At 31.4% G+C, this 11,802-nt stretch overlaps 1 protein-coding gene across 1 annotated transcript; it reads right to left on the bottom strand.

Annotated features, from left to right (window-relative positions):
* Positions 1 to 1,712: 1,712 nt before the first annotated feature.
* LOC119602789 (sphingosine kinase 2) lies at positions 1,713 to 6,661 on the bottom strand. The gene is made up of 4 exons (XM_037954495.1): positions 6,548 to 6,661; positions 5,418 to 6,401; positions 5,244 to 5,343; positions 1,713 to 4,059 (listed from the first exon to the last, which is right to left on the bottom strand). The coding sequence occupies exons 2-4, from the start codon at positions 6,302 to 6,304 to the stop codon at positions 3,133 to 3,135; spliced, it is 1,914 nt and encodes a 637-aa protein (XP_037810423.1). The 5' UTR covers positions 6,305 to 6,401; positions 6,548 to 6,661; the 3' UTR covers positions 1,713 to 3,132.
* Between the last annotated feature and the right edge of the window lie 5,141 nt (positions 6,662 to 11,802).

Raw genomic sequence — 11,802 nt, 5'->3', positions numbered from 1 at the left:
AGGAGCTGGAAGATCATTGAAGATGCGATCAGTGAATTCTCTGAAGCCGGGCCAGTCTGCTTTCCTTTGGTTTATGTAGAGACGGCGTTCAGAGACGATAAAGTCATTGGCTCGATCCAGACAAACGATTATGGGTAAGTGGTCTGAGGCTAGAGAAACTACTGCTCTCCAAGTTGCGTAGTTTATCAGACCAGGGCTCGCTATTGTGATGTCTGGAGAGCTGGCGCAGTTACCCATAATCCGTGTGGGGGCATTCTCATTTATTGTGCAGAAGGTGGATTCGTCAATTTGTTCCGACAGTGACGCGCCTCTCTGGTCTTCCCCTAGACTAGAGTGCCAGAGCTGATGATGCGCGTTAAAGTCCCCAAGGACTAGACGCATATCGCCGTCTAATAATGTCCTAATGTCGGGACGGTAGCCTGATGGACAACTGGCTACTGGCGGAATGTAGACATTATAGAGCTCTAGGTCGGTTTCCCCCGATCTGACTGCAATACCTTGGACTTCAAGGTATTGGTCCCTAGCGTTGAGATCAAGGGAAAGAGCTCTATACTGCACTGTGTTGTGAATTATAAATGCAATGCCCGCACCGTTGCTTCTGGTGCGGTCTTTTCGGAGAACGTTGTAACCGTTACAACTGTGCAGACTGGAATTACTCGTCAGTTTTGTCTCCTGGACCGCAGCGACCACGATGTTGTTTTGCTGCATAAATCTGGTTATCTCGGGTAATTTACTCTGGAGGCCATTGCAGTTAAACTGCAATATGGATATCACCCCAGGTCTCTGGACCGCAATCGATGGAGTCAGCGGCGAGGGTTGTTGTTGCTGCTGAAGATGTTGTGTTTGCTGCGGTTGTTGTGATTGCGGTGGGGACGGTGGAGGTGTGGCGTATGATGACGACGATGTCGATGATACCAATGAATTTCGTCGCTGTTGTTGGCAGCATGTGGCGACAAAAGTCTCCGACCACTCCCGATGATGATTTAGTCCAGAGCAGTTTCTGAGGTGACACCAGAACAAACAAGCGTTGCACCGTAATTGGGTGGACATATGGTGCAACCGGTTCTGGCAAACTGTACAGAACCATGGTCCGGGATTTAGTTCGATTCCGGCACGGACCAATAGGATACGGAGCAGCAATGCCGGAAGATGTTGCTCCGTTGGTAAAAATGTGTAGTTGTTGCTGAGGTTGACAGCCCTTGACCGAAAAATTTCGGGTCATTCCGGTACATAGAACCGGCTGTCGGGGAATGTTCTACTCAAGTGGCGAATTTTTAACAGTAGCTTTTTTCCGTTAATTTACAAAAAAAAAAAATATAAAATCAAATATTACACATATGACAACCATTCGTATCACATTTTATTCAGAACAAAAAATATTACAATGAGGGGAAAAAACAAGTTTCCAGAAATTCCTGATCCAAAAATATAAAAAATATAAAAAAAATATAAAAAAAAAATATATATATGTGCTATTCAAGTGGCGAGGAGTGTATGTGTCAAAGTTGTTCGTGCAAAATTTGAGAACTCTAGTCGTACCAGTTTCCGAGATATACTACTTTTAATAGTTATTTAGTAAGTGGGCGTGGTACCTCGCGTACTTAGAATTTCAAAACAAAGAGTAGCCTATTTTTCCTTCCATGTATACAGGAACAGACGGCTATAGACTTCAAATAAACATACATATGTACATACAAACAAATACACATTAATTTTTATATATAGATGTATTATATGTTTATTTATGCATATTCTTCTAAATAGCAATGAGATTCGTTTTTTAATAAATATAATATATTCCATCACTTGAAATGCAAAAGGACGTTACACTTTTTAAAATTTTAAGGGAGAGAAAAACTTATGTCTGTTCTGTAAATCGAATCGATTTCAAAACAGAGAAGCTCCTGTCTGTTCTGTAAACCGAATCCGATTAAATTTCTCGTTTAAAAACGAGTTCTCATATTTTGTCTCGTTTTAAAACCGAGTACACATATCTAGTCGAAAGTAAATAGAATTTAATTTTATTCTAATAAATTAAATATAAATTAAATAATTATTTTTTGAATTTTAATACAATTGTAACTTGTTTTAAAAGCTTCTTGGTTTTGAATACGAATCGAGTTACAGAACAGACATGGCTATTAAAACCGAATTTGGTGTTCTGCAAATCGAATTTTTATTTGAACGTAAAATTCTGAAAAATAATCATATCTTAAGTGAAAAAGAGTTTAAAATGCCCATAGCGTTTATATTAAGTTACAATTGTAGTAAAAAACGCAAAAAAATAATTTTTTAATTTATTTGAATAAAATTAAAATCGATTTACTTTCGACTAGATTTGTGTACTCCGTTTTAAAGCGAGAAAAATTATGAGAATTCGTTTTTAAACGAGAAATTTTCTCGGATTCGGTTTACAGAACAGACAGGTATATAAAACGAAAACGGTTTTTGTTTAAAAATGATTATTATTATCACCCAAGATTTTATTTAATTGTTGTTATTCTTTTTTTGACTTGTGGAACTTATTTTTTATTTTTTTTTATTAACTTATTTTTTGTTGCGCCCTGTTAAACATCTAACGTCAGTAAAAATTCGTAATGACATGTGCTTTGACGCAATCATTCCTTTCTGTTCAGTAAATCGATTCGGTTTCAAATCCGAGGAACTTTTAAAACTGAATTTGGTGTTCTGCAAATCGAATTTTTATTTGAACGTAAAATTCAGAAAAACCATCGTATTTTAAATGAAAAAGGGTTTAAAATACTCATAGCATTTATATTAAATTACAATTATATTAAAAAATATAAAAAACAATTATTTATTTTAATAAAATTAAAATCGATTTACTTTCGACTAGATTTGTGTACTCGGTTTTAAAACGAGAAAAATTATGAGAATTCGTTTTTAAACGAAAAATTTACTCGGATTCGGTTTAGAGAACAGAGAGGATTATATCATTTTCAAACAAAAACTTAAATTTCGATATGTGGTGTAAGTGCTTTTACATTTTAGATAATGAATGCATGTACATACATAATATGGATGTATGTAAACATCATATGCCAAACTATACAATAAATTACTTATGTACACAACGTATGTATCTAGTCTCTCGTAAATAAAATTTACTGGCTAGCAATCTTTAAATGCAACTTTGTTGGGAACCATAACGTTGATAGTTCCTGGAAATATTCTTGCTTGTAACGACCCACATTCCATCCGTTCGCCATCTACTGTAAGAATACCACTATTTTCGTGTGGTTCTAAACGAAAGGCAACTACACGTTCTACAAGAATATACTCTGTATTTTGATTTGGTAAGTGAGTGCCAGAGCTCATGTTAATGAGAAAATTAAATAATTGCGATCTGCTTATGCCACCTCGTATCATTACCAGGTAAATTGTTCCATCGTTTAGTTTTGAATGTGGTGAGAAGAAACAATCACTACCCAAATGTGTTTGATAAACGGCATGGATCATAACAAATTCACCATCCTCGACAATCCATGTACTAGGTAATGGATCTTGAAGTGCTGGCAACGTTTTATCTTCTAATTGACCAAGCCGATTTCCACGATAATCGGACTGGCCTCCTTCGTCATGTTGATTTGATTCACAACAGTCGCTATTACCCGAAATACTGTGATAAACACTTTCGGCAATGGAATAATACGTGCTAACCCTTGATCCCGACGAAAGTATGCTATTACAACGAGAGCGAAAAGATTGATTTGCCACTGTTTCTAATGATATTACATCTTCAAAATCTACGCTTCCGTCATTTGATAAAGACTGCTTCCTTAATGGACATGGCGGTGGAAGTGTGTTACAACTCATACTGTGCTGCAGACTTATTTTAGATATTGTTTCTGGAGTATTTTGATCAGAACTACAATTTTTAGGTAAATATGATATTCTACCACGATATGTACGCAAATTTATTAAACGGTGTAATGTCCAAATTGTAAATCTTTGGTATCCTAATGGCCTCAAACGTTCGCTTTCGATATCGATGTCAGAAATTAGACCCCATCCAATTGATAGAAACGAATAAGCGATCTAAAAAATATAAATTATTTGAAGCACTAATTACACGGTGTGACAAAATTACAAACAAATCAATACACTCATCGCTAGACCTAGTGAAGTTAGTAGGTCTAGTAGAGTAGATTACAGCACCATTTTTAGAATCTTCAGTATACCCTAAAAATCGGAAGATATTGGGAAAAAACGCTTTTTGTTGACTAGACAGACCAAAAAAATTATATCTCAAATTTTTCTTAACCGATTTAATATTTTTCAACTGTTTTGAAAAGAGTTTCCTTTGTCCTTTTTAAAAAGTATACACACTTTTATATTTTTTACGGAAATGTATAAAATATTTAGATCTAAATACAAATTTGTATATTTTTTTAAATTTTTTTAGGATTCACGATAATTTTTAACCCACACTTTATTAGAAAACATATTTTTTAAATATTTTTTTATTTTAGCCCACGTTGATATCTGATAAAAACTGACAAATATAGAATTTTTTCGTAAAATAAAAAATTTACCAAATCTCTCATTTCTAAAGCAAATTATCAATTTGAATAATAAAGCTTATATTTGTGTTACATATCTTACGTTGATATTTTACTTCAGCAAAGAGAGATATGGCAAATTTTTGTTTTTACGAAAAAAATTCTATTTTCAGAGTATCACATTTTTAAATAAATGCAGGATCTCTGATTATGAACTGATTAAAAACTTATCCATGGATACTTAGTAGTTTACCTAGTTAACTACTAAGGTAAAAGATGATATATCGTTCTCCAGATACAGCCAAATCCCGATAATAAACAAAGGTTTTCTGTAATTTTTTCCTTTAAAATTTTTTCTATATACTTATTTGTACTTTTATTTTTATTTACGATTTTAATGCTGAAATATCTTATGTTTGTTAACTCATTCGATTTTATATTAAACTTTGTAGTATACTTTTTAAAAAGAACAAAGGAAACTCTTTTCAAAACAGTTCAAAAATATTAAATCTGTTAAGAAAATTTTGAGATATAATATTTTGGTCTGTCTAGTCAACAAAAAGCGTTTTTTCCAATATCTTCCGATTTATAGCGTATATTGAAGATTCTAAAAATGGTAAAATGATCTACTCATCTAGGTCTATAAAAAGCATTACATCGCGTAATGAGTGTTTTTTTTGAGTGTTACACAGTGTTATTAAAGTAAAAAAAAATACATACTCTATTATTCATTTCTATTTCAACAACATCCATAAGCGATGATTGGCCGCCAACAAGCGACAATGCTGCACCAATTATTGGTTTTGGTTCGTATGGCTCCCTGAAGAAATAAAATTAACGGAATTAATCTGGAATAGTTGTCAAAGGATTACTTAATGACTTTCAGGAACGTACCGATAACAATGAGCTATTGAACGGGCTAAGCCATTACCCGAACCGCATGGAACAATACCAAGTGCCAGAGTCTGTACAACTTCATTCCAATCGCTACGTTTAAGTATGCCATTTAAGACTTCGTGAAATAATCCATCGCCCCCAATAGCTACAATTCCACTCCAAATAGACAAATTTTTCTGACGTACAAAGTCGAAAGCATAGTTGGAATGTTTCGTAACATGAAGGTCGTACGGAACTTCTGCCTCATTGAGAATAGGAATGACTTGGTGATTGAATAGTTGACGTGCTTTTCCGGAACCAGACTTTGGATTCAGCAAAATAAGTAGACGTTTGGTTTCTATTGATTTTGCCGTCTTCCCGCATAATTCTTTACCTCTGGGGTTACTAAGTAACAAATGATTGTTTCTGTGATTTTTTAATGTCTTATACCATCTTTCAGCCTCTCGCATGTTATCCTCATGACTGTCGAATGAACGAAATCGTAATGTAATGACTGTGCGTTCACGGCGTACAGCATTCCTAAGATTCTTCTTAAGCATATATGCAAAGACATAAAGGTAGGCGTCTTCATTTTCATCACGATTTTTATGCTTTTCTGCGATGCTCGGTGTACACGATCCACATGTACCAGCTGCTCCGAAACTAGCAGACTTCTGAATCCAAACACACCGCCCGCCTATTATATCGCAAATATTTACTAGGTGGTCCTTATGACCTCCGCTTGAAGTGTCACGTTGCAAAAGTAATCCATTTGAGTTGAGGCGTACGTGGAAGACATTACCCTTCTTACTGTTTGAGTAAAATGTATCTCTTAACTCATTTGAAATTGAACATACATCGGATTTCTCAGAATCGTTTTCGATTTTTACTGAGATTCGTTGCATCTTATGAGTATTTGTTTAAAATTTCTTTTCATTTTTTTCTTGTTTTTGACAAGCTCATATAAATTGTTCTTTACTTGCTAATATTGTTTTTCAATACCTAAACAAAATATATATTAATACAGATTTATGCAAAAGACCAACACGTCACAGTTGTGTTGTCTATCAACAGAAAGATAAACGTATTATTACTGTCAAAGAGCATATAAAAAAGTTAATAAAAAGAAATTGAATCGATGCAATCACCTTTTTTACTCCTTAGAATATGTTTACAAGGTATATTAATTAAAGGCCCTTCACACGGTCACACTTTACGTACGACAAGTCTAATGAAAAAGTAAAATGAAATTCCATCCGTATGACAAAATAGAGAATAAAAGTCGTATGATTTATATTTTTGGTGTTTACACGATTGGTATAAAACAATAACAAAGTAAGATGGAACAGCTGTTTCACTTTTTTTGTATGCGTTTACATAAAAATACATCCCTGATCTAATGCGACTTGCTTGTTTTTTGAATCATTTCAAAAAATGAAGAGAGCCATACGACTGTCAAATTTTCCATCCGTATTTTCTCTCAATGTGTGATGGTTTCATTACATATTGCGTTTAGACGATCCCATCCGTTCTCTTCTACACAAAATTTTGACAGATCATATTACTTGTGTGCTCGTGTGAAGGGGGCTTTATAAGGTAGTATGATATATTAATTCTAAGGTAGTGTTAACAGCAATTAAAGTCTCATTTTTTTACAACAAAAACATTACGCTTTTCTCAATTTTCTTTTAAATGCTTCAAGGCTAAGGTATATTAATTTTATAAGGTAGTGTCATCGGCGAATTCAGAATACCGAGTGTATTGGTTATATTTTTTATATGTAGTTTGACATTGTGCCTGCACTTGAAGGCGAATTGGCTGTCAGGGAAAAATGTCAAAAACTGCTGACAAATAAATCAAAGCGAATTTTTGTTTTTGATTTTTGCAAAAAGCCAACATTGTGATATAGATATTGTGATATACTTGTTTTCAATTCCAAATTTTTGGAAAAACAATAATCTGTGATATTTTTTCTACGCTCAAGTCAAGAATTCTTAGTTTTAAGCTAGATATAATATTTATTAATTTAGATTCACTTTATTTTGTACATTATATACGATCTTAATATACCTCTATTTGTGTCCTTCATGATTAGTGTAGTCTATGTATATTTTGTATATATTGCTTCTACATGTTCGTCTATTGGTGTTGTTTACATGTGGATATAATTGTCTTATATTCATTTTGTGTTCATCCTGTTCTATCCTATATTTCTCTTATTTATTTTCTATTTTTCAATTCTATTTTTTCTGTATTATCCCCTCATTGTAATCTGTGTATATTATGTATATATTGTATCTACAAGTGAATGTCTAATATGTTGTACACGTCTAAATATGTATGCCATATATATGCTGTGTCCAATATTTCTTAAATTATGTTTTATTACTTGACATTTATGTATCTTAATATATGAACTGAAAATTTATAACGTTTTGATGAAAAGAAAACATAACACGAAAGTAAAAAAAAGAAAAAAAATTAATAAATAAAAATCTGAATTGAAAAAAAAGAAAAAAGATTTGCAAAGAAAGACACAAAATAAGAAAAAATTGAATGGGAAAAGAAAATAATAATAAATATGAATTGTCATTCTAGTTGAATGACATTTATATGAAGAAGAAGCGAATTTTTGTTAAACAAAATTTTTTTATAAATTTGAATCTGTTTGTAATTTAATTTGATGTTTTTAAAAGTAAAACTAATTTCATGTAGTATTATTATTGATTTTAAAACATAAACGAATTTAACAGCAAAACTGTGCCTTTAAATAACGTTTTCAGAAAGCCTTGAAAGCAAACAAACAAAGCAAAATGTTTCAGCAAAAATTTTACAATTGAACTGCCAACAATTATTGTCATTTATATAAAATTATAAATATTAAATGGATATTTGTCATTAACAAAATGAAAACAAAGTTTGACATTTACAAAATGTAAACAAAGTTTGACATTTATTCTACACCACTGCGAAAAATGAACATAGTCGCAAAAAACGATCAGCTGTTCTGATAACACTACCTTACAAGGCGAATTCAGATAAGGTGGTGGCAGTTCTGCAACAACAACATTTTACATGTATTTTGTTTTTGCATTTGGTTTACGTAGATGTCAAAAACCATAAGTACGGCGAATTCATTTGATGAAAAATTTTTGTAAAAAGTTTATATTTTATTAAAAAATAAAGATAAATATATTAAAATTTGTGAGGAAAATATATTCTGAATTGAATAATGTTTGTTTCAAACGAAAAATTCTATTCCGGCAGATTAATTTGCAAAATTGAAGTGAGTGCCTGAAGTTAAGTAAAACTTAATTTTTTGTGAAAAATAAACCTAACAAAGTACATATTCACGAAAATATTATATTACGAATGAATGAATATTTGTTGCGAATAGATAATTCTACTGCGGCGGAGTAATTTTCATTATTCGGCCATAATGTAGTAGCCGCCGGACGGGTAAATACCTCATATGGGTTTTGTTTTATAAAGCGTTCCGGAACAGACTTTCTTAATATTAAGTGTTCCGGAAGAGATTTTTTTTAGTTAATCACGTTATTTACACAATTTTAATATAAAATATAAAAAAATATTGTGTAATATGTTAACATTTAATAGAAATAAATATTTTTCTAAAATAACATATTTGTATACATACCAATTATGCCATTATTTAAATAAAATGATATTTGTTTACTTGATGCTTAGTATTTTCAGATTTTTTACATAAATAATTCAAAATATTAACGAAGTTTTTTTCGTTTAACCGACAATAACAAACTTTGACAGCTACGTAAACCAGGCGAATTAAGATAAAAATAATCTGCTGATTGAATAACACCATCTTATATGAATTCGCCTTGACTACCTTATAATTTATATATCTTGGTCAAGGCGAATAGATTATAAGGTGAAGTTATTTCATTTTGCGGCGAATTCATTAAATTTTTTATATATGGAATTTGACAGCGTCGGTTTTGAGAGAGAATTTTTTTATATGGAGATTGACAGCGTCGGGCTAAATTTCCATGGACAAAAAAAAAATAATCAGCTGTTGAAATGACTTCACCTTATTAGTTTCGCGAATTCAGATAAGGTGGTATATTATATTAATTTTATAAGGTAGTGTCATCGGCGAATTCAGAATATCGAGCGAATTGGTTATATTTTTTATATGTAGTTTGACATTGTGCCTACACTTAAAGGCGAATTGGCTGTCAGGGAAAATTATCAAAAGCAGCTGACAAATAAATCAAAGCGAATTTTTGATAAACTAATTTTTATAAATTGGAATCTGTTTGTAATTTAATTAGATGTTTTAAAAAATAAGACTAATTTAAATGAAAACAAAGTTTGACATTTACAAAATGTAAACAAAGTTTGATATTTATGCTACACCGCGGCGAAAAATGAACATAGTAGCTAAAAACTATCAGCTGTTCTGATAACACTACCTTATAATCAGAGTATGAAAACAAACGAAACATTTCGCAAACGTTTCCATAATGTACAAAACTTTTCAACATTTTTAAATCGTTTTGTACATGAGCAAAACTAAACAAATACTTTTTAAGAGCGAAAACAAAACAATTGGCTTTTCGCTCATCTACTTGCTTTTGTTTGCCTTTACAATAGTACATTTGAAAACAAAACAAATGCCGAAACGTATTATATGAAAGAATCATAAAGTGTGTGTGTAGATTTCATTTAATTTGTACGGTTTTTATTTTGTTTTTGTTTGTATTACTACTGTATTCCACATAGGCATCTACAAAAACTTAAACCTACAAGTCTTCTTTTAATTTTGCTCAAAAAAGTTTTTGTAATGAGCAAAACCATCAGGAAACGTTTGCGAAAATGTTCCGCTCAAAAATTTTCAGTTTTTTTGTTTTCTTTTCTAGCTGCGTACATTTGAGTTAATGAACATGATGTGCTCAAAAGCAAAAACAATACAAAACCAAATGAGAAAGTCGATTTTGTTGTTTTGGTTTTGTTTCTCTTTTACTCACTGCAAAGATCAAAACAAAACAATTGCAAACGTTTCGTTTATTTTCGTACTCTGCTTATAATTAATATATCTTGGTCATGGCGAAACTAATAAAGTGAAGTCATTTCAACAGCTGATTGTTTTTTTGTCCATGGAAATTTAGCCCGAAGTTGTCAAACTCAATATAAAAAAAATTCTCTCTCAAACCCGATGCTGTCAAACTACATATATAAAAAATTTCATGAATTCGCCGCAAAATGAAATGACTTCACCTTATAGTCTATTCGCCTTGATCTTGGTGGTGGCAGTGCGGCAACAACAAAATTTTCCATGTAATTTGTTTTTGCATTTGGAATTCATTTAATGAAAATATTTTGTGAAATTGTTATATTTTATAAAAAAATACACATACAAATATTTAATGTTGTCAAGATAATATACCCTGAGTATAATAATGTTTGTTCCAAATGAAAAATTCTACTCCGGCAAATTAATTTTGCAATACTTAAGTTTGTGCCCAAAATTATGAAAAATTTATATTTTTGTGAAAAATAAACATAAAAACGTAAAAATTTACGGAAAAATTATATACCGAATGAAAGAATCTTTGTAGTAAATTGAATATTTTACTCCGGCGGAGCAATTTTTAAGATTTACACGTTGTATTCAGCTGCCGCCGGACGGGTAATACCTCATATGGATTTTGTTATAAAAAGCATTTCGGAACAGAATTTTGTTAGTTAGAGCGTGTGCCAAATGATAGCAAAGTTCTATGGTGGATTGTAATTTTCCTATGGTGGGAACATTTTTACATTTTGCTGTGCCAAACGATATTATTTTTGATTACATTAAATGTTTACAATTGTCACTAATTTCACAAGAAAATCTGCATTTATTTTAATAAATGAAACACTTTTATAGATTTTTTTATTATTAAAATAAATTTCTACAATCACAAATGTATTTTAAACTAAAATTATAAAATATTTTATTTTTTGTATTTTCAAATTTTTCTTTTCATTTGTCAAAAATTTATATAGCCCGATGAGCTAGAAAAATTTTATTCACCTCATATCGATCAAAAATTTACATTTTCAAGTAAATTGTTACCGATTGGCACACACTCTTAATCACATTATATACACAGTGTAATTATAAAAGAATTTATTAAATTTTTTTTTTAGATCTCAAAATTTGACCATCACATAGAAGACAGCTGCCGCCGGTCGCGTAAATACCTCATGTGGGGTTTTATATAAAGTGTTCCGGAACAGAAGTTTTTTAGTTTTAGAAGTTTTTCTCTGTTTTAACGGATATTTTTATATATAAAAATGTAAACATTTATTATTTTTTCTTCACTTGACTGGTACGCACTGATGTCAGAGTTTGTTATTGTTTACATTTTTATATTTAAAA

Source organism: Lucilia sericata, unplaced genomic scaffold (assembly GCF_015586225.1).
Source record: "Lucilia sericata isolate MDLA Ls3-8-SP2 unplaced genomic scaffold, ASM1558622v1 Contig000253F_arrow, whole genome shotgun sequence".
In the NCBI taxonomy this organism is placed as follows: domain Eukaryota; kingdom Metazoa; phylum Arthropoda; class Insecta; order Diptera; family Calliphoridae; genus Lucilia; species Lucilia sericata.
The sequence above is the reverse complement of the archived record's forward strand: the minus strand, read 5'-3'. Positions and strand labels throughout refer to the sequence as shown.

Coding starts and splice junctions, on each gene's coding strand:
- LOC119602789 (XM_037954495.1), bottom strand. CDS start 6,304: ATGCAACGAATCTCAGTAAAAATCGAAAACGATTCTGAGAAATCCGAT. Junction 5,344..5,417: donor TCAATAGCTCATTGTTATCG/GTACGTTCCTGA, acceptor TTATTTCTTCAG/GGAGCCATACGAACCAAAAC. Junction 4,060..5,243: donor AAATAGAAATGAATAATAGA/GTATGTATTTTT, acceptor TATATTTTTTAG/ATCGCTTATTCGTTTCTATC.